Source organism: Haliotis rubra, unplaced genomic scaffold (genome assembly GCF_003918875.1).
Source record: "Haliotis rubra isolate DU_JTF1 unplaced genomic scaffold, ASM391887v1 Scf18, whole genome shotgun sequence".
NCBI lineage: Eukaryota > Metazoa > Mollusca > Gastropoda > Lepetellida > Haliotidae > Haliotis > Haliotis rubra.
This window is the reverse complement of record NW_025765780.1, coordinates 2,472,929-2,497,413: the sequence shown is the minus strand read 5'-3', so window position 1 is coordinate 2,497,413 and position 24,485 is coordinate 2,472,929. Positions and strand designations below refer to the sequence as shown.

At 38.6% G+C, this 24,485-nt stretch overlaps 1 protein-coding gene and 1 long non-coding RNA gene across 2 annotated transcripts in view; one reads left to right on the top strand and one right to left on the bottom strand.

The window, feature by feature from the left end:
* The first annotated feature begins 668 nt into the window (after positions 1–668).
* Positions 669–23,966, top strand: LOC124273368. Its single transcript, XR_006897624.1, has 4 exons — positions 669–679; positions 11,978–11,981; positions 20,209–20,218; positions 23,857–23,966. It is a non-coding gene; the product is annotated as an uncharacterized LOC124273368 (long non-coding RNA).
* The window catches only part of LOC124273367 (cationic amino acid transporter 3-like), a 52,871-nt gene continuing 42,865 nt past the window's right edge, over positions 14,480–24,485 (bottom strand). Inside the window, exons 5-8 of the mRNA XM_046708607.1 lie at positions 20,259–20,373; positions 17,785–17,922; positions 15,682–16,906; positions 14,480–14,771 (exon numbers count right to left, since the gene is read on the bottom strand). Of these exons, the coding sequence (XP_046564563.1) occupies positions 14,638–14,771; positions 15,682–16,906; positions 17,785–17,922; positions 20,259–20,373 (1,612 nt within the window). The 3' untranslated portion in view covers positions 14,480–14,637. The remainder of the gene's footprint in view (positions 14,772–15,681; positions 16,907–17,784; positions 17,923–20,258; positions 20,374–24,485) is intronic.

Here is a 24,485-nt window from a genome sequence, read left to right as displayed (position 1 = left end):
TTTCCTTGAGTTATGCCCAGAAAGCAATTTCCTGCCTTAATTAGAATCTGTCGCGGACAATTCGGGTGTTCAAATGTCAAATGCCTATTCCGTTCCCTCTCCGGCTGCTTACTTGTATCGTCATAAGTATGTTTTCTGGCTGTTGAGAGAACGGGGAAAACGCAACTTCCCACAAACAAGGGAGTTAGATATAAGGACTTTAGATTGTTACACCACCCGAAGCCACTTATGGCAATATCCCGACCCAATATACCAGTGGCATGACAATCGATAGTTTATTCATATTAAGCAATCCATCAAGCACTTCATACAGGAAAGTAATGTCGGTGACCACTTGTGTGACCACTATTGTGGTACTATGGTACTATGTCTGACCATCGCTGGCGATAAATTTCCGTCCCTGACATACAAGTCAGTCTCCTTGAGCTACTTCACCATTAGAGTGGACTGGTTTGCTCGAACAATGAACATTGATTTTATTCAATGTACAGTTATTGTTTTGCTATTTGATAACATACTTGACAACTCTCTGCAGAGCCTGCATATCATCATGAACTGAAAGCTGGAGACCAACCATTGTCATTTCCACAATTCCTGCTATTAGCGTTCTTTGCTATCATGCATAAAGATGCTCGTGCTTTTTCCAAGTGAATATTAGTTTCTCTTGGTATTAATCTCAGTGTGTCTGTAAATGTGCGATATATACATCTCTCTCTCTATATATATAGGAAATCTACAGGCGTGTGCTGATCAGGGGAGGCATAGATGCTTTAGGCATCCTAAATATGTGCATGAGAATCAAAAATGAATAATCACTGAACGAATGACTACTACTACTACTACTACAACAACAACTACTACTGCTACAACAACTACTACTGCTACAACAACTACTACTTCTACTACTACTACTACTACTACTTGAAGCCCATTTCTGTTGTCCCCGCCGTGATATTGCTGGAAGATTGCTAAAGGCGGCGTACAACCTTATTCACTCATTCAATCACTACTACTACTACTACTACTACTACTACTACTACTACTACTACTACTACCACCACTACTACTACTACTACTACTACTACTGCTACGTTCGCAATCTATTGTATTGTCCAAATTTGAAATCCTATACTAGGTTTGATTCTTGATACTGTGATATACCAGTTGGTTTTACTGTTCGTCACCGGCAGGTTTTTAAAATCGGTTTATGCATCATGAATTATGCAATGCTTGAAATGTTACAGCTGATCGAAATGAGTCAAATACACTCTGTGTAAACAACACTTATGTGAAAGGAACTTTGTCCAATTTCCTCTGATATCTCCTCGCTGTAATGCTTGTGACAGTGTAAACGTCTGACAGCAATATATACACACAAATGGTGTACGTAAGTGTCCATGATTATATTCCAACTACTTCCACAGTAATAAGTATGAGTTTGAAAAGTTTAAAAGTCTGTAAAGTTCTCCCAATCCCCACGTCTACCCGCAAAGCGCCTCATCCAACACTGTGTAACGACAAGTGACAACGGTTCAAGTGCTATTTGACGTGTAGATTGCCGAGCCCATATAACCACTGTGATGAAGTAGAGGAGACAGCACCAGAGGAGCTGCAGCAGTATGTCGGCATCACATTTAACAGAGGCAAGAGAGTCCTCACATTAGATGCAAACCATTTACATTGAGAATGTCAACGATGGGTGTTCTTTGCAGTGTCGCGGCTTTATTGGTGTATTTGTCAATGAACGCTACTGACAGCCTCATTGCTGAAAGCTATGTTGTTGCTAAGGTGATCATACCTCATACACCTCCACACAGGCTCATAGTCATAACCCTGAATTACAAAGTGATATGATCCAATTCAATTCTTTATCAGTACAGATGTGGGCCAACGGCCCCTGGTACAACATTGATTGGTCCATTGCATATAAGTGTATACCTACATGTATATATATTCCAGAGAATGTACATGAGGTATGAGGTAGTTGGTTCACTTTACTATAGTGTGTCTCGGTTGCGAGGCATGGTAAATATAACAGGCTAAGTTACTATCAACAGATGTTTGGTTAGAAGACATGGACATATTAAATTCTGTCACATAAGGATATTCATAGTATTTCTTGGCCATATATCGTTGACGTAGATTATCAAAAACTGTACAGATCAATAAAAATGATAATCTGTCTCAATATAGCCACAGTTACGGATTTTACAAATTCCTTCAGTGACTGACTGAATATGTGTTACAGAGATGTACAAGAGGTATGAGGTAGTTCATTTTACTATAACCTGTCTAGGCTGCGAGGCATGGTATATAGAACAGGTTAAATATCTAACAACAGATGTTTGGTTAGAAGACATATATTAAATTTTGTCTCAGTAGGATATTCGTAATATTTCTTGGCAGTGTATCGTTGACGTTGATTATCAGAAACAGTACAAATCAATAAAAATGATATTCTGTCTCAATATAACCACAGTTACAGACTTTACAAAATCTTTCATTCCTTTGTACATTGAGATATCTTCCTTCTTCAATGGCTAAATACTTGTATATGTATTCCAGAGATGTACATTAGGTATGAAATAGTTAGTTCATTTTACTATAGCATGTCTAAGCTGCGAGGCATGGTAAATAAAACAGGCTAAATCTCTAACAACAGATGTTTGGTTAGAAGACATGAGTATATTAAATTTTGTCACAGTAGGATATTTTTAATATTTCTTGGCAATGTATCGTTGACGTAGATTATGAAAAACTGTACAGATCAATGAAAAATGATATTCTGTTTCAATATAACCACAGTTACAGACTTTACAAATTCTTTCATCCCTTGGTTCACTCAGATATCTGCTTTCCTCAATGGCTAAAGAATGTGAGCTACAGCGAAATTTGGCAAGTGCCAGTCGAAACTTGTGGACTGTAATTACTGAAAAATACAATTCTGCTTCAAAAAGTTGTTTGTACAACATATACGCGGTAGACTTAGAGCTATTAACCAAACATGTACGGCATTCTGGTTCATATGAACATTTCAGACGAAAAACAAATTCAGTGCAATCTACTTTTTGTCTTTCCCAAATATATCCAAAACCATATTCATACAAAAGGCACCTTATTTCTGAAGTCCAGTTACATTTTCCATTACCTGACAATTGCAACAACATGTCGTAGCTTTTTTGAGAAATCGGTAATCAGGCATATTAAGTAATTTTAACCAATATTTTATACAATTTTTATAGACGGTTATATAAAGTGGGTATCTACTACATTCTCCTCGCACAACGTGATTGGAAGTTGCGGACTTAACACCCAAAAAGCGTTTACACGCAAGAACATGTACTGATTCAATTCGCTTACAATTTGACAGACCTATAATCTCCACCCCATGCATTAAAATTGGCACAACTTTAGAGTAAAAGATACTGAAAAATAGTTTCAAAGGCAGTGGCTTGATTTGTGACAATGAGCTCAAAATCGTAAATAGGACACGTTTGGCTTGTATTAATACATTATCAACATGCTTGACCACTTTTCATGTTTAGAGAGTAATCCGCAACTCTTGAAGACAATGACTTTGTTTTTTTCCATATTAACAGATATTTTATAATTATAACAATAACTTTTCAAGATAATTAATGCGTTTCTGGAGTCCAAATATTGTGTCTGAAATAAGTATGACATCATCCGCAAATAAAAGAAGGAAAACCTGAATTATATCTTGGTGGAGTTGGATACCTGGTTCACAGCTTGACTCAATTTCCGAGAGCTAAATCGTTAATGAAGAGGCTAAATAAGAGCGGGCTCAAGATACATCCCTGTTTTAAGCCCAAGCCACATATAAATGTATCTGAAAGATTATTATTAACTTTAACACAGGCACATACCTTATCATAAATCGATTGTATATACTACGGCACATTTTGGGTGAGATACCGTTATGATTCAAAACCATCCACAGCTTGGATCTATTAATAGAATCAAAAGCCTTTGAGAAATCCACAAATAATGCGTATATCTTCCCTCTCTTTTAGGATAAATAACGTTGTATAATTGATTGTAGAGTAAAAATATTGTCTGTTGTGGAGTAGCCATGACGAAAACTGGCCTGTGATTCATCAATTCTTTCATATGCATCTGTTCAAAATTGGAGTCTTGCATTCAGTATTGAAATATACAACTTAAGACACTTAATATGGTAATACCTCCATAGTTAACTGTGGAATTAACATCCCCCTTCTTATGAAATAATGGCGGAAATAATGTGTATCAAACATAGCATTAAACAAAACTGTAATAAATGGAACCAACACATTACCTGCACATTTGAACATTTCTGCTATGAGCTTGTCATTACCTGCTGCTTTATTTGTTTTTAGAGTGTTAATTGCTTCTACAACCTCTTCTCGGGAGATAGGAGAATCCAAAATATGTTGTGTTGTTTCATCAAAATCAGTATTAATAAAATAGACATCTTTATCATTAACATCAGAAAACATGTTCTTAAAATACTGAAACCACTCATCCATTTTTATATTAGGCCTGTGTTTATACTTTTGCACTGTTAATGTCTTAACATTCAGCCAAAACATTTTACTATTTTTTAAGTTGTTAGAAATACAAGATAATATTTCATCCTGATATTACCTTTTTTGGTCGCTCACAGTGTTGACATATTTATTCCTAGTGACTGTTTACATTTATTTAAACGAAACACCTTCAAGAGTCTTTGTCTTTCAGAACGTAAGAAATGACAAGAAATGACATTCCTTATGAAACCACGGCTGTTCAGTGTCTTGATGTGTATTATTACGCTTCATTGGTTCTGCAGCAGTACATAATATGTCTGTAAATAAAGACACAGCGCCATCAGCATCCCTACAACGACCGCACGACTTCCTGTATGTGATTGGCGTATTGATTATCTTCTTAGTACTAAGATGAATTTGTGGATCAGAAGACAAATACGTCATTATCACAGACAACAGGGTAAAACCTTCACCTGTGTCGTGCAGGTAAATCATGCTGGAAACACCAAAAGCATATTGGTATTTCAGTTTTTATCGACACATCATTAAAATCAAAAACAGAAGTCACATAAACAGGAAATAAATAATATCGGCTGTCTGTCAAGGACACCGTGTCACTATAATTATATATAATCTCAATTCTGCCAAAGGTACGTTCATTTTGCTATCGCTTTCTTTGCTTAGCGGAAGATATGTGGTGGTGCTTTGGCCAACGGGAATGAGTAGGTGTATACGATTCTCATGTAACTACGACAGACTGCTTTCTTTGTTTTCCCAATTTGCTGGTTGGAAAGGACCACTGAGCCATCTCACTAATAAATGAAACAAAGCATGTTAATTTGACGCAACATACGAACCAGTACATTTTAAAGATGCGACCAAAAACACGAACATGCATATTTACAAGATTAGCGACGCTGCACCACTTGATGAATACGAACAAAGCCCCAGACAAGAAATTGTGTTCAATAATCTCTTATATAGGTTCATACATTTTCGTCACCAAGCAGTCTGCATTTATTTTAAGTATTATGCAATTGTACTAAATAACACTTTCATATAAATGTTTTACTATTTAGAATGGATGAAGTTAATAGCATTCGTTGTCGATAGTCCAACTTCATCGTTTCGACCAAATGCTGTAACCATCCTCCCCTCGTACTTTGAAGTACTTGCCATTTGTAGAACGTGTCATGCTCTGTCTATTGCACTTCGATTAAGAAATGTTTTTACTTCATAAATGATTTAGTCTTGACTTGTTTGTAACTGCACCCCGACATAAAATAGTACCATCTTCTTAACGTGTCTCATGACGGAAAGCGCACATTAAATCTTCAAATCATCAACATTCACGTTATCCCTTAAAGAGCGATTTTCTCAAAAACTGAGTCTCTGAGTGTTTCTGATTATTTTAAAATGCCCAAGAAAGTGTAAAATAATATCACGAAAATCATTTGAACAATTCGATGTGACTAAACATACATAGCCCTAATTCTGGATATGAAACAGGAAACAAATCCATCCCATGCTGTTAAACAACAACATTGAAACTGAAAGAAAAGTAAATTCCTGTCATGACAATCTGTACAAAAAAGGCTAAGATGACTTCAAATTACATTTAGCTATTTTATAACACCACACATACCTGAAGGTAAAGACACCACCTTTCTCTTGACAATGATTTGAATACAAAGCTAATGATAAAGCCTCAATGATTACAGGTTGAACCCTCTAACTTTCCTTGAGTTATGCCCAGAAAGCAATTTCCTGCCTTAATTAGAATCTATCGCGGACAATTCGGGTGTTCAAATGTCAAATGTCTATCCTGTTCCCTCTCCGGCTGCCGAGATACTAACGGTATATGCTGAGGAAGATTGTAGCATCCGTGGTTAGCTCTACTCTATGCTTAAAATGCATTGGTCGGTTACAGCGGAAATCATTATGCGAAAACTACCAGCCAAAGGAATAACAGGCAGCTCGGTGGTGATAGCATCAGGCCTGAGTTAATGTGTGGTGCTTTGGGTCTGACGGAGTGACAGATTAACGTGGCAACTGTACCCGCATGGGACGAATGCTAATGCGTGGCAGTGATTTCAACAGCTTAAGGGTCTGTCTAAGCGCTGGATTCCAAATCACGCATCTGTAGCAATCAGATAACATTTTCATAGATAGATTGTAATGTCAGCTGTAATGGCCATTGAAGATATGGATGTGAAAGTGATGGAAAGTAAATGGATCTGAATATGTTGTTAAAAGTGATTTTCATGTCACTCTGCTTTTCTGCCAAATATATTGCGTTGATCATAAACAAACAGTACCTGAAAACACACAGCCTGAACTGAGACTAGGCGTAACCTATATGAAGCATTAGCTTTGTATTTGGTTCCTAATGACATTCTTGAACACAGGTCGAAATATGGTAATTCTTGGCCACATGTTACGTGATTGCTTGAGCAATAAATTCATGTCTATTGTTATGATAGCCATTAGAAACAAGGAAATCAGCATAAAAATACATTCATTCCACATTAATGATTAGAAACATGTGTATCCATTTCGACATAACCTGTGATCATAAAATCCATTCATAATTTATGATGCCATAATTACAGATTTATGTCATCGTCTTACATATTCATTTTCCAACAAAACATTACTTATTCGAACAACTTCATACCGCATGATGTGACAGCTCAGACGGTATATCGAACACATTTCCTAGTTAGAGTGGTACATATTTTGGAGTATCACAAAACATACCCGCCTCTCTGATCAATTTTACCTACAATGTTTTAAATCTTTACCTGTTAGTGTCACATTACGCTGACACAACACTAATGACGACACTAGTCCAGTATCTGCAACACTTAGTCGGGTCTGCTCTGTCACACTTGTGGCAACTCGTCAACTGTTTTGCACAGCGGGCCCTCTCTGGACGCAGATTAGTTCAATCTGGGAGGTTGTCCGTGTCTGTGACAGCTGCCATGTTTTATGTACAAACGGAAGGAGATGGAAATGCCAGAGTAATAAGCACAAAAATTGACGATTGCCACTGGTAGAGACATAATGACAGCTTCCGACTTGTTTTTTCTGTTCAATTTTTTGGCATGGTGTTTGTTGAGCAGACAGATTCGCATGATTAACCGAGTTAAAAGCAAGATTCCACTTTCAAACTGTACTCAAGGGAATCCTACCGAGTTTTCTGTGTGGCGGATGTTTGTTTACCTGGGATTGTTCCCATGCCAATTAATACAAGTTACAAGTTCCAGATTCTATTTTTCGTTTACAGTGATTATGTTCAAACCATATAAATCCCATCTATGACGGTGACGTGATCGAAATATTAATTGATATCGTAGTCAATAATGTGTTTCTGAATTGCCGACATTGTCTTCTCATACTCACACTCCCTTCTATGTAAATAGAGTACCTGATATCTCTGACGTGTTTCATGGAGCATCTAACGCCTTAAAGCTTGAAACAGTTAACGATAGACATGTGAAGGGCAATTCCAAATCAGAAACAAAATGATTCAAATCAATTCCCTATTTCCAACTTGTATCACACTTTCCCGTGTTTGTTCAGGTAAACGCTTAAATGCGTCTGTATGTGTTCGTGACTGGTGACAGAATCACCCTATCACGAACACCTGATATTGTCAATATTTGACCGGCATTCATAACACACTATCATGATATTGTCGGAATCAACTGACTTTATGTTCAACAGATATTTCTAATGACTGTGGTAAGGCGTTGATCTCTTTTACTTACTGTGATAGAGAATCTACACAAGATGTCTACCTGGCCCTTTTCCCCATTCCTTCCATTTTTATAAATTTGAAGCCTGACCTTGATTCTACCTGTTATTGTAGCCGTGGTTGCAATAATGTGTATTATGATTGTGGGCAGCATTATTATATATTAACATTATATACTAATATATTATATACTAACTGGGTTAAAAACAATGTCGGATGGGACAAGATCCGCAAATCTGAGTTGACACCATGAATGCCTTTCTTGAAATTAGACTGACTGACGGACTGAGTTAAGTTTTACGCCGCTTTTAGCAATATTCCAGCAATATCACGGCGGGGGACACCAGAAATGTGGGAAATCGAACCCGAGTTTTCGGCGTGACGAGCCAACGCTTTAACCACTAGGCTACCCCACTGCCCCCTTTAAATTAGAAGCTGATGCTTTCTGTTCCAAAGATCGCAGAATAAATAATACTCGCAAATATGAAAAACAGTTTATTTCCCAAAAGGTTCCGATTGATATTTCAGTTGATAATCATTTAAACACCTTCAGACACAAAATGTATATAGTTTGTGAGTGGGATTATATCAATGTAATCTAACATTTCGATAATGTCAGTAGAATTGTTCAGTGAGCTCAGTAGAATGTACTATTCAAGGGTAGTAGAAAAAACTCTATCTTTTTGTCAGTTTTAAGAATATTCTGACGTAACCACACACTCATTGCTGGCAACTACAAACGACTACAGCCGACTTCCAAAGATTACAGGCAGTACATCCGTCACTTAACCTCTTTTTGAAAATATTGCAAAAAAACCCCAACCTTTGTCAGATTTAATAAAACAGGCTGTTTGGTGCACGTGTAAGAAGATGTAAGAAATGATGGTTTGTGTATTCAGACAAAAAGAATTCAGGGCATTCTTTCAGAGAAACACATGTCTTAAAAGAGTTACTGAAAAAACACCCCAAGCTCCAGCGTCCCGCGTGTGCAAGACAGTAAACATTTTAAAAGAGCGTCTATTGACACTTGCTCTATTTACGGCATAATACAATATTTACTATTTAAAAAAATCACATCTTCATTATTTGAAGTGGATGTGTACAAGTATCATTCATACCTTCTGTTTGCCCTTACTATCCCAGGATTCTGGAAAAGCAAAAAATGAGTGTACATAGGTGATTTGCTGAGATCAATTCTGGACCTTCCACAGTTCTACCTTGTAGCTTGTAATAGATCATGAACGTTTATGTAAATATGGATTTAGTCATGCATTGTACTAAATGTCCTATCACACCGTGGATAGAGATTAATCAAATGATTGATCGAGTGTCGAGCTGCGTCAAACAATTATTAATTGTTTGGAATGAATAAATGCTATTTACATTCAATCCATTGCTGAATTTGGCAACGTCAGGTATAATTGCACGTAAGCTATTTCACAGATATATACAACTGACCAGTGACTGATACTATGAGCGACCCGCCATACCAAGTGCCTCCATGGTTTGGCTCCCTCCTACTTGTCTGAACTCCTACATCCGTATGTCCCCGCACGCAACTTGCGCTCAAACACACAAAATCGATTGGTCATCCCATCCTACAACCTGAAATCCTTTGGACACCGATCATTCTCTTACTCTGCACCTGTGTTTGGAACTCTCTCCCCATGTGCCCTTAAAAGCTCTGACACAATTGACATTTTTAAGTCCAGACTTAAAACCCACCTTTTCTCAGTATATTATGTATAACTTCATCTGTAAATACTCCAGTGTAAATATTCTGTAGCGCTTTGAGCATGCCTTAGGGTGTGGAAGGGGCGCATTATAAATATGCATTTATTATTATTATATATATTATACGGTGTGACCCATTTCGTTGAATAGTAGATAACCACTGGCTAGCTATTCTCGAAACATTCGTAGCCTTACGAACTTCTTAAGCCAATTCTTAACACATTGGCTCCGATCAAAGTTAAGAATTCTTAGGGCTACGAACGTTTCGAGAATAAGGGCCCTTGTTCTTAATAGGATACTGTTTCATAGTCACCTGTCCAATTAAATCACTTCTTACGACACACGATAAAGTGTGTGTGTGTGTACGAGCGTAAATGCTGTAACGACTGACTGAAAATTGAATTGAAAAAGTACTACATAGCGGAGCAATGATCACGAGCAAACTGTGTTCATTGTCACAACTAAGAAAGTGTGATCTCTAATGTAACATATTACATTTGACATTTGTTAACGTTCAATTACTTGTACACCTATATTTTACAATAGGATTAGAATTCTAGTCGGAATATTATTTATTGGTATGGTAGAATATTGGTTATGTTTTATATGTTGACATAGTATGCCTTAAACATTCATTCCATACCACAGCTAGCTTTACTCTCAGTTTAAAATCCATCGATTGCCAAACTGCATGCTTACAACACACCCGTGAAGGTCGGGTTAGAATATTGATCTTCAGTAACCCATGCTTGTCGTAAGAGGCGACTAACGGGATCGGGTGGTCAGGCTCGCTGACTTAGTTGACATGTCATCGGTTCCCAATTGCGCAGATCGATGCTTATGCTGTTGATCACTGGATTGTCTGGTGCAGACTCGATTATTTACAGACCTTCGCCATATAGCTGAAATAATGCTGGGTGCGGTGTAAAACCTAACTCACTCACTCACTTAGAACACTCTTTGCTCCAGCGCCAGGTAGGTTCTATTGTCCCACAGCTTAACTTCAATGTTCAGATTTTAAGCTCACTTGCTCTCTGAAGGAAGGCCACGTACTGTTCTCAACTATTTATAGAGAGAAGAATTTCGTACATACCACGACTTGAGGTTGGTTCATAATGTATCCAATGTTGTACATGTGAATAGTTTCTGGTTTATTATAATATGAAATATGATGTACTGTATAATACTATTCGGATTGGATTAACTTGACATATATGTCTTGTACATAGTTGTAGTTGAATTCACAGTTCAGTAAATTATTAAGATTACCTGTACAAATAAAATAGTAAACTTTAACCTGTGTAGTCCTAAACATTGTATAACTGTACGTCTGTAATGGTTAGTAAATTGCACGAATGCCTCTATGTTTGATATGAGTGGTTGATTGACATATATATGGATAAATGCATGTGTAGGCGCGTTGTATGTTTGATTTAGGTGGCTAGCGTACCGTCACTTTTGAACATTATTATATATCACGTGGACATATATTGTTTTCCGCATACTTTCTTATTCATTTCAGCTTTGTCATTGGTAACAAAGACCACTTGTTACCAGCTTGGGTTTGTTCATGAATTGCCTGTGTTCCCCCAGCAGTGAATGGGTACCCGGTGGGAGAAGTCATACGACTGTTAACCTTTCAGCGTCTCACAGGCAGCTTGGTATATCCGGGGAAGTGCGTGGAAAGAGGCGCTTTATAGATAACCATTATATTATTTCGCCAATGTGGCATGTAACTCCACAGCAGATGCATTATATGCATTCTATCTGGAACTAATTGTATGATTTCCTAAAAAATGCGTGCAGAATGGTTGTTTTGCTCATTATACTATTGTATTAATATTGTGTAGCGCTGGTAACGTATATATCTACCCCTGGTTTGGGGGTATTTTTGCGTAAGACGTGATGTTTTGTCAGTCAACGAACACATAGCTGTTTGTCCGTCACATGAAAGAACAGTTTGAGTTATGATGCAGAAGCCGGGGCACAGTGAGTAACCACTGCCTACTGTAGAGTTCTGCATACTTAAGAAAACATGTATTTGTAAATATACTACACCCATTCTCAATCCTCCACATGAGAGTTGTACTTAACACATCACCTCAGGAAATCGTATTCGTCAGAAAATGTCCAAATATTTCCAATGATTAAAATCGGCGCATTGTCAAGATCGTTCCATTACCTCTGACAATCCCTGGTCAGTTTCTAACCATAACCACATTGCAAAAATAATTACACTTTTTCAATTACCATATGGTTTCAAATAGACTTTCCCGATAACTTGATGTATGGGTCTGTGTTGAAACTGTCAAACACACGTTGTGAAGTATCAGATATTAATCACAAGAGAACCTTAATATCTGTTGGATGTGCCAGCCAGACTTGACAAGCATGTCTGTAGAGGCTGTTCTGCCAAGCTGGGATACCAAACAGCTCCTAATCAAGTCGGTAAAGCATTTTACTGTCAGCAACACACTGACACTTATATTCCAGTTTGAATTAAAGCATAGTCTAGCATGCTTCAGTTTAAGTAAAGTGTTTCTGTGCGTCATCTATTGGAGTTAGCGAGGACTTACTGATTTGAAAACGTGTCAAGAACGTCTGGGAGTTTTTCCACAGGAGAATTTTCTATATCAGCAGTTAATAACTTCTATCAGGACTTGTATTAAACATATTAATGTGTTCTGTATAGAACTGTTAATCGTAATTCAAACGGGAGAGGCAGTGCGAGCCAATTAAAATTAACACAAACACCAAGCGCTAGCAAACGTCCTGGATCTCGCCCAGCTGTTGCATCTGAAGGCATTCCCAGATCGGAGCTGAAGTAGGTTTGGGTGCTCTTGCTGGTTCCAGGGTCATGTCTGGATCTCCACTAGGTGTTGCATCTTCTAGTGGTCAGAGAGTGTCTGACATCTTTTGTACTAGGTGTTGTATGACTAGGTGCTGACAAGGTGTCGATTCGCATGCTCCTTACATGACCAGCACATTAGTGACTATGTAAGCGTTATACGGTAGAGCAGTTCTTTATGGCTAAACATAGAAGTCGGACCACGTCAGACTTGACGTGCCATGATGCGCATTGCCAAGTGGAAAGCACATTGTCTTGTTGGTCAGATACAATGAGTCCTTAGTTCTGACAGGTCTACAAACTTTGCTGACCATTTCGTATTTTGAAGTAACCACCATCAGTAAAGGCAGGGTATTTTAGGGATCAGTCCTTCTCTATTATATTAAGATGGGACTTTTCGGTATACATCTTGCTTGTCAACTTTATACAAATGTCTGCAGATCCGTCGCATCATAATTGAACAGAGAAGTTCCATAACACGTCTTGTATAGTTGCTTAGCAACTTCTATACTGTCGATCAAACAGTTCACACTTAAACATCCGTTATTTGCTGAGGCCATGGTGATATAGATCACGAAGGGAAACACCAACCAAGCATCTTAATGTCAGTTGCTAATTGTAGTACTTGCATCATAAGGAAGATCATCGTCACGGGACATTGAAGCCAAGTACAAAACAAGGTGAGGTTGAGGGTTCGGTGTAGGGGGTGGGCGACGGGCGAAGGGGGGCCATTATTAACACTGCTTAGATTGGTGATACAGGGTGCTTGGGATCAAGCCCCATCAGCACCTACACTGGAGCCAAACACACCCACGTTGCCGGGTTCATCGTCCTGGTTGATCTGAACTATAGTTCACCTTCAACTCCAATATTGACGTACATCCGATCCGTAGTTCACTCGATCGAATGCTCAATACATTGTAGAGTTAAGGTTATGTGAACCGATGTGTTGCTTTCGTTCGATGCTTTAACTGGTCATTATAATACTTCTAGAAGACTCAGCACCAAATGTGACAGCAATTATGTAGCTGATATGGTTTCTTAAATTTTAGTGACATCGATTTCCAGATTTCCATAACTATTCCCACCCTCATCAACATCTCCACCACTTCACTATAACCAGGATTGTGTGGGAACAAATAGTATTTGCACATAATTAATCACATTTTCCCTTCTGTGTCCACGTGTTCTTCAAAATAGTTGCATAATCTAACCATTGTACAGGACCACGGCCACGGGATAGATGGATGTGTTGGTATTATTGATGTCAGGGGATCACAATAAAGGTACCAGTAAGGTTCCTCCATATTATAACGCTAGTCACAACAGGGACACTGATATGATTAGTGGAGTGCATGGCTTCTAGTTGAGATCATAACGGAATACGTGTGGAGCATAACTAATTTATTGATATGGCCACGTTTCATTTGCACAGAATTGGCTGATGCACATAGGGTATAAAAATTATATCCGAGTCAAAATGAATCCATATGTTTAAACACAAATCCAGAAATATTATTGCTTTTGGAGAGTCACCAACATACTGATTCCGTCTTTGAACAATAGGGATGTTTCACTTCAAGAACACGCTATATATACAAACAACTATTTCATACAAAAGCGTTTTATTGTTCCGGTAATATATTCATAACTTGGCTGACTTCACGCGTTTATTGAAAGATCTGTATTGATGTTCGGAAGGAGTGGTTGGAATAGATAACATTGTCCATGCATAGTGTATAGGTGACAGGTCACTTCCGGTCACGTCACCTGACATGTGATCTTGGTATTGAGTTCATGTTAAACGTGGGGTTAGTGACGTCATAAAGCACAACTTCCTGATCGTCTTCGTGTCGTACAGCGCTGTTCCTTACTCCATATATACAATAGAACATCAGACCTGCAAAAAAGACAAATAAAATTAAAAGCAGTTCCAGCTTATCAAAAGCTAATTCAACAAGAAGGATTGAAATCGTTTCTGGGCCAGGTTTACTGAAAGGCTCGGCATATAGAGACCAATTAGTAATCTCAATACCTGGCTTCCTGTGGAGCACACCACACTATTCGCACAACCAGAATGTTATTTTGGTAATTGTATATTGACGATAGAGATTATCCCGTGAGCTAGGATTTACCCAAGATGAAGGTACTGAGCCATTATTGCCTCAACTGTTGTCAACATTAAGTAATCCATAATATGTTGGATGTTTGTTAGTGTGTATGTCCATGTACTTAGTGATGTTTAAATAACGCTCTAGCTGACAATTAAATCTGAAATAGGAGGAACGTTTTACTGTGAGTTTGTGAGGCCGAAACGAAACCTCATAACCACAATGTACGACAAAAGAGAAAAAACCCAAACCAGTTCAACAATTATGGAATAAATTTCCTTAAGTAAGAAAACAAACTTCATACTTATTCCGTTTGTCTTGAATTCATATTAGATTTTATATTAATCCCGATTACACCAAGTGTACACAGGTCTCAGTCAATATTCACTGCGACAGGACCATGGCAAACAATGCCTATATCATTAAACCCCGGTTCACTTAAATTACAATGTTTGAATAAAATGCATTCGCCGATGAACATTAATATCACACTTTTATTAAATTAGTATGCCTGATTAAGAACACTCGTCCCACTTTATTCGGGAAGCTCGACTTACTGACGATTATGTGACAATGATACATGTTCATGACTTTTTAATGGATGACGCACGCCAGAGCTTTTTGATCAAAATGATAAATGTGTGTATAACGGTTGCTGAAATAATAATAATGTTTGTTATTATTGCTTTTAATACTCACCCAGAAGCATCCATAAAGCGAACCTCGTCCATGCAAGTGACGACAGGGCTGATAGTAGAATCATACTGAGAAGCATTGACAGCAGGGGAACAAATGGAACATAGGGTGTCTGGAAATATAGCTTTGTCTTATTCTGTGGCTGCTTGGCAATAAAAAGACTAGAGGTCACCATGAACACTGCCGAGATACAAGCTAGGGTTATTGCCCACCAGGATCTGGCCGTCGATTCAAGAGCAACGGCAATAACAGACACACACATGAAGACACTCGAAATTAGGTAGGTCAGAATAGAGTGCCTTGTCGACCTCCATGTGGACTCGTCCGGGTCTAAACAGGTGTAACTTGGTAGACGGATGAGGCTACTGAGACTGGAGAGGGAGAGGCTGGATCTATTAGTTTCTGGTTTAAGGTAACTCCTCTCAGAGGAATCGAATTTGTAACCAGTTTGAGAATAGGGCGTATTGCGTGCACATTTACACTGGCCGTTCAGCTGGCAAGAATCCGGTTTGTCAGACGAGTTTGAGAACCTGTTTTCAGTGGTGTAATGCAGCGTCAGATCTCCATTCATCATCACCTCCAGCCTGGGCGTGCTAGGGTGGGTGCAAGTCTCGCACATTCGCGCTTGTTTTGTGTAGTCAACAGAATCCTCGGGATCCGTATATTCCCGATACACTCCGACAACATCCGGGTGGTAACGAAGGCATAATACGTTTAAAGCACTGAGGAAATATCCAGTTAAAGAAGCAATTGACAACATTTCGATTGCTGGATCAAAAGCTACGATAAGGGCAATTCCCGCAGAAAATAATCCCAAAATAAGAATCCCAACAACTGGTGTTTGTGTCGAGGAATTGACACGTGACAGACCACGTGGTAAAAGTCCGTCCTCACACATGGCGTGAAGTATCCTCGAAAGCGGGTAGAGTGATCCCAAAATGGCGGCTGAAAGTCCAAACACAGCTCCAACGCCGATCACATACTTAGCAGCGAATATATGTCTTCCTTCATACGCCTTGGCTAAAGCAGCTTTGTCGGACAGGTCTACCCATGGGAAGGCCAACGTGAGCGATGTCGTGGCACCGAAGTAGACAACGAAGGTGATCATAATGCTGGCGACAATGGCAGTAGGAATGGTGCGGCAGGCGTTTTTTGTCTCCTCACCTGAGGTCGCCACGTTGTCCACTCCGGTGAAGGCATAAATGAGGACCGCTGCTCCAGATGTCATCTGTGAATAAGAATTTAAAAAGAAAATGAACGAAGCATTTAATTTCCAAAGTGCCTGATCGCGGCATCATGTGTTTTATAATTTTCAGTCAACACGCTCATCGGAACTAATATCACGGACTTTCTAATGGGTTTCTAATGCAAACCAATACAGTCCGTCAAGTGTAATCTCCCCTTTCCTTTCAAATTTCAATGAAAGCGATTGGATTCAAAATTTTTACGTCATTTGCCGTGTCCCGAAAATGCTCTCGAATAAATAAAACAAATGTCTATTTCTTGTAGGCAGATTCGTGTATGTTACAATAAAAGAGTAGTGAACGTTTTTGTCCAAATATCAATATTGCAAGCTGTTCCAGTGTGTTATTAGGTTTTCTCGATTTGCTCAAAATACATTATGAATGAACTGCATTGACACATGATGTTTACAACAGATATCGTGTCAAGAGTAAATGATGCTTTTCGCGTACATACCGAAACACACTGGGTAAATCCAGTTGAACTGCAAGACCTATCGATATTGAGGAATGTTTGAGTGTGTTTGAGTACAATCGATCCTGATCGAACCCAACACATGCCCATGTGTAACTTCCTGTTGATGTAGGGTAACACAGTACGACTCAAAATACATGAAAAAAGCAAACAACCATTCCCACGGTCGGATAAGAAAAACAAACAAATTCATGATCACCAAACATCTGTATACATGTATACAATTTCCATTACCGAAAGAATACTGTCATAGTTTTTCATTCAGTATGTATACAGTCGGCCTTGTTGGTAGTGTGATTATAGCAACATTTACATATCACCAGGTTAGAACAACACAGATTCTGGTTGGGACTCGTCCCCGAATTGGAAAAAACAACAACTATTGCTTACCCCTCTGACTCCGTGTGGGAAGAAGCCAGGCGATTTGGTCCAGTTGTGAGTCTCCACGTGGAAAAACCCCACGCAGATGAAGGACAGCACGAACAGGCCGGCGAGACATGTCAAGATGAAATTGATAACCGAATATATCTGAAAAACAGGAACGCCAATCACATGTCACCCGAGATACTCTTCGAGGAATCACACAATGCCACATGGAGATACTCTTGGAGGTATCACACAGAGCCACATGTCACCCGGGATATACTCTAAGAGGTATGCCACAATGCCACATGCCACCCAAGATACTCATATAGGTATCACACAATGCACATGTCACCCGAGATGCTCTTAGAGGTATGACACAATGCCACCTCACCCGGAATACTTTTAGAGGTATGACACAATGCAACATGAAAATGAAAATTCTCATACAAACGTACATAACAATATTTTAGTACAGTTCTACAACATATTGGTCATTGTTAAAAGCGTAACGCCTACGGGGTTTCATCGTTGACATGCAACTCTTGTAAGATGTATTAAAGTGGATGTATTATACTTCTGAAATCTTCACCTAATATGAATACATAGACACAAAATGGGAATATATAGTTTCTACACCTTGCAATTTGTGTTAACTCACAACTCTGAAGGAATAATTACATTAGGCATGGTATTGGTTATGTTAAGTAACACATTCAACGATTTTCCATCGTCAGTCCATGATATAACACTAATTTAATATTAGATTTCTCATCTTCAGCCCTTATGAGAAGGTGTTCTTGCCTAATACATTTCTTAGCCATTTGTGAGCAAGATAGGTAATTCGGTAAATGAAATGTTGACCTTTTCCTGATGGAAAAAATCACTATTCCTAAAAGGAATTGTCTATTTAAAGCAACATGTCATTAATTTGTTGTGGCCTAATAACAATTCTCCAGCGTGATCAATTACTGTCGTCTCCGGACTATATCGCGAGTTAACTTGATTCTTTCCTTCCGAAATCCCGATCAATTACGATGTCGTCTTCCGTAATGACTGTTTTCCGCCTTCGACCTACCCACAAGCAGGTGATTATAGTGCCACGACAACGTGACATTCATACAAGAGTATTCTTAGAATATTAACTAGCGGGTCTTAAAGAATAAGATGCCTCAACACTTACGATAAGACGGAGGTTATTATCAGCTGCTAGGTTTTATTATAAATCTTCTTTTGTTTCCATGAATCTTAAACGCGAAGGATCACAATAAAGACCGACCAGCGATTAAGTGTTGACAATGTGAGACTTTTTCATGTCCCGTCGTTCATATTTAGGAAGTATTAAGTGTAAAATTAGCAAAACTATTCCTGACATGTTTCAATCTGGTCCTAAAGAAAACTGCCATAATCCCAAGTGCACTGACATTTTCCGAGGCAATGTCATTAAGTGACCATCTCAATGCAATCAGTGTTATGAAATGCTCATCTTTACACGGTGCTGAAGCGACAAAGACGTTGCACAAAGGTTGCAGCAATTTCCGTCGAATTCCTTTCCAATAAAGATGACCCCAAACTAGTTCGCCATTTCCAGTTTTATCTTGGATGGGTAATAATGAGCAGGATATTGATTTTATGCCAAAACACCAGTTATAATGGGGTAGTGTGAGCGTTTGGCGAGGAGCAAAATAACAGTGGAGCTTCTGCAGAGAAAACATCAGTGGAATCAAGGAAAGGGCACAGTGTGTATGTTCCGTTGATGCAATATTTGTATTACTTGTGGATTACAAGATCCTTTCACACAGCATAAATAAAACTAATGATACAAGTTGTTTCTAAATCCAAAACAACACCCTTACATGTGTAATTTAGAGATATTGTTTCCATTAAAAGATTATGAACTGTTCGACAAATTGATCGATCAGACTAATTTGAAAATGTAAGATCGTCAAAACAGATGTTCTATGAAGTGTCATTATTTTTCATTACCTTGATTGCTTGGATTATACATGCTTTTAACAAAAATGCGCACTTTCATTCTCAGGAAGAGTTAGGGTCCATGCAGGAAGTAAATGTACTGTAAGTCCCCATGGTTCCTAGTATGGTGATCCTATAGACTGTTTTTATTTGGACTGTTCTCTTTAATAAAACCCCATTTATGATAACGTGCTATTTTTACTTTATATATCTGTGATATAACAGTAGTTTACTGTTCTTCGTCATCAGGCTTTAAATTTCCAATTTCCAATTTTAATTTTAAAATATAATAATTAATTCTTCTCGTCACGATATGATTGAAATATTGCCGATGTGACGATAAATATTAACTCACTCACTCACTCATTCTCAGGAAGACATAGATATTTAATCAATGTTTACAGCTTAGATTTGGAATATGTTGATAGCCCATAAGCATAATATTATACGGCTCTTTGAGTAAAAATATGAATGAAGTAGTAAACATGTATATTTCAGTTTCTAGATGCTGCCACAGCGAGACTTACCCTTACACTCGGTACAAGGAACAGGGTGGCTAGCAGTGATATGGACAACGCTAGCACATCAGGGTATGTGTCCAGTATCCACCAGTTACCCCACTGAACTGTCTCGGACATATACCTGGAAACAACACAGAATGAATGAGTACATTTGTTATAATCTGGGTTTCACCAAAATGTTAGCAACAATTCAGCAATATCACAATGGCAACACAACGAAGGTTGTTTCTTATATTGTTCCCTTGTGAGGAATCGAACCTGGGACTTTAGCGTGATGGCTGAACACAATAACAAATACGCTACACCGCCACCCCACACGGGTTGAAATACGGTAGACTATGTTTATAAAGAACATTCTTATAACGAACTGATTGATATAACGAACTCATTTTTTGATCCTGGCTACGTGCTTTGTACTTGTGTCGAGATATGTATAACGAGTACGGTTATAGCAAACTACGATCAGTGGTCCCGTCGACTTCGATATAACCGTAGTTTACTGTAGTTCGAGTTATCCAATCTTCTTTTGTTTCCATGAATCTTACAGGGACCAGAATTTCACCTAGAGACAAACGTATGTTCGACACAAGGGGGTTTGACTGTATATTGAATCCGTACCCAAGAAGCTCCTCTGCATCACGTGAAAGGTGACTAAACTTGTCGATGCATCGGATGGACGGATATTCTAAACACGTGTTACCTTCTGGGAAATAAAACTTACCGAAATCAAATATCTTTTAGCAACGTGTTTTCTCTGTCAGTCAATTATATACACGGTGAGACGAAGTTATGTGTTAAAAAAAAGTAAGTTTGTCTCGGGGGATAGCCAAAAGAAACTCTCTATCACTTATCACCGTAAACATATATGGTATGTGTTGAAAAAAAAGTAAAATGTGTAATTGAATATAAGCTTCATCCCCGCGGGAAACAAGTATACAGTATGTGTACATCAATTATAGTTCATCAGTACGAAGAAGAAATGTTATTTATGAGAAAGCACATTCCTTCCTGGTCTAGAAGAACTATGGTCAATGTATATTTCAGATACTACTTAGAATTGTATTCATTTATGGTATTGTATTAAGTTGAACTGAACTAACCCGAATGCGATGAGATATGTGATTACTTGTTGTTTTCCTTAACGTGAAATTGTACTCCCTCTCGTCCATGTCAATAACGCGTTAAATGTTGTCTTGATTTGTAGAGGCAAACTGTCTGAAGAAGGTATAACGACAACCAAAGAACGGATTGGTACTCGATTCCCATAATATCAAGGAGAAATTGAATTTAGGTACGCTGACAGTAGCTAAGTAACTAATGACTGTGCAGTGTTGGTGTACAATGTACGTCAAGAGTCCCGATGTTCTTGTTTTATCAATTGTAAAAGACACAGATTTATGGTCAAACATTAAAGTTTCAATGTATATTAAATAAACTGTAAAGAAAATTCTATTGCTCAGGTTACGTGTAGCTCACAACACATATGTTTCCTTCATGTCGAACATTCTGATATTCGAGAAACCTACTAACTTGTTCAGACAATTATTATAGGATATTTATATAGCGCACATATCCACGCAGCTAGTACATGCTCAAGGCTATGGTGTTTTTTCCCTCGATCATTGATGTCAATCTCAACGGCACATCGTATTATCATTCTCAACTCTAGGGATCATACAACTCTTGCAGCCACTAGACGCACCGAGTTAATGCGGCTTTCCCATCCTTACGAGGTACCCATTCACAGCTGGTTGGACTGGGACACATAGTCACAGTACTTTGTCCAAGTTTACTGCACGTTGCTGTACCCGCAACTAGGTGTTTGTATGTATTCATATGGCCACCATCTGGACATATACCAACGGATTCGTGGGTTCTTTTAAGTGCACGTGGTTGTGTACTGTACACTAGGGGTTGTGACAACACCGAAAGAGTCTGCACACAAAGTTGGCTCCAATGTTTTTACACCCGGTCACAAGTGGGCTCGATCCCGACACCTCAAGCTCGCTGGATCACTACTCTGGCGCATTATACAGCTCGCCCAACATGGTCACATTTAAGCCACAATTACAAAATGGACTGACAATGTAGAAAAAGAGACCTGACATTATGTCCGACATTATGATGTCATGATTACTACAAAACTAAAGTAGTCTAAACAGCGGCGTGGACGACGTCAGTAAGTTCAGAAAAGGTTCAGAAAAGACAAATTAGCAGATGAGTCCACTTTCTGAAACCGTAGGTTAGAGATTATTCAAGGCGGAAGTCAATATGATTGAAAAGTTTTAAAAGTTTAATATGTTCGGCCGTCGTAGAAGAATAAAAAGAGATTCATAACTACTTTGGTGTGAGAGTATTCGCCAGAAATCAGCGACACAGTCAACATAACCTTTGCGATAACTTTAACCTTTAAATGTCCACTTTCCTCCGCAAAACCTGGCTCAGGGCATCCGGCGAGCGCCGTAGTCCATTAGAGTGTAATGGCCAGTGATTTGAGCGTCTCCCTCGAGACCCCTTGACCAGGCAGTAATAACTGGATGGACAAAGGTGCCTCTCGTCTCCCCTCCTTGTCACCATCTGAAGCACTTGCCAGATTTAGAAGCTCGGGATAAAACGTTGGCCATCTATCTAAGATCGCAGGTCGGCTTCAGGGCATTCTAGTTTGCCGACTGCAACTTTTCCGCTTCATCAGAGAAGATGGAAAACTTCCTTCCGATCTTTATGCGCGCTAGCTGATTACTTTGGTTGTACTCTGAGATCCATCAGAAGCGGAACAGAATGCAGGCAGTGATAAACATAAAAAACCTCTCTGACGACACAAATATAAACTAAACATTACTTTGGCATCGAATGTAAGACGTGTCCATTGCTGCTTTGTAAATCCCAATTTGGGTATTGTAAATGCAAATACAAATGTACAATCAAACACTGTTGTATCAAACACTGTTGTATCGAGCGAGTGAGTTATTATTTAACGTCACATCGGCAATATTTCAGCCATATCGTGACGAGCTGTTGTATCGAACACTGTTGTATCAAACACTGTTGTATCGAACACTGTTGTATCAAACACTGTTGTATCAAACATTGTTGTATCAGACACTGTTGTATCGAACACTGTTGTATCAAACACTGTTGTATCGAACACTGTTGTATCGAACACTGTTGTATCGAACACTGTTGTATCAAACACTGTTGTATCAAACACTGTTGTATCAAACTTTGATGTGTCGAATTTTCGGTTGTCCAGAAGCAAATTCTTGGTACCTTCGTATTCTGTCAACATATGCTATATTTCTGATTACACTCTCCCAGTAAAATACATATTCTAGCACTTCTAGCACCCAAAACATGACATGTTGTAATTGGACGCTTTCTAAAAGACATTGTGTATGCTCGAGTATTAGAACATGTACTTGGGAAAGTGTACTCCTAAACTGAGAGTTTCTGCCCCACGACGAAGCATATGTGATACATCTGGTCCCGATTTCTCAACACAAACTTAAGTCTGAGTTTTGACTTAAGTTAAGAGTTTTTACTCAAATTTAAGAAAACGCATAAAAATGCATTTCCCAGAATGAACTGAAATCGATATCAAACTCAGTTTCAGTTTGGTGGATAGATCACTTAAGTTATTTGGGCTTTTATATTTTAAAAATGCAGTTGAGTTACAAATTCAGCTGTTTCAAATGTCAAACTCAGTTTGAAATTTGAATGAAACCTTAGGCAAGTGAGTTTGTTCAAATTTGCCTCTGTTCACCCAGCAGAAAAAATACCCGGTGGAATAAGTCATTTGACTTTTACCTTCAAGCGCCTAACAGGCAACGTGGGTTATCCGGGGTAATAATGTGCTGTGTTATTGATTGTAAGCGCTGTGAACATACCTAGTGTGGAGTTTGGCGCTATAAAAATGGACACATTATTATAGATGTTGTAGAACTTCGAATAACTCGAGGAATTTGCATATGTAAAGTTTGTGGTACTGTATTCTAAAGGTAGGCCTAAGACTGTTACCATGGCAAATAACACAAGGAATATATCTTCTGTGCCTGTGATCATGGTTATCATGTATTAAGGAGCATGTCTCTTCAGCGTGGACACAATGGTGACTGCATACCAGAGTTGAATGTCAACAACGTTCGTCTCACAGGACTTAACAATTTCGTTCAACAATGATAGCGTCCCTTGATTTAGAAGTGGATTATTATGAAACGGTCCCTTGTTTGATTCTTG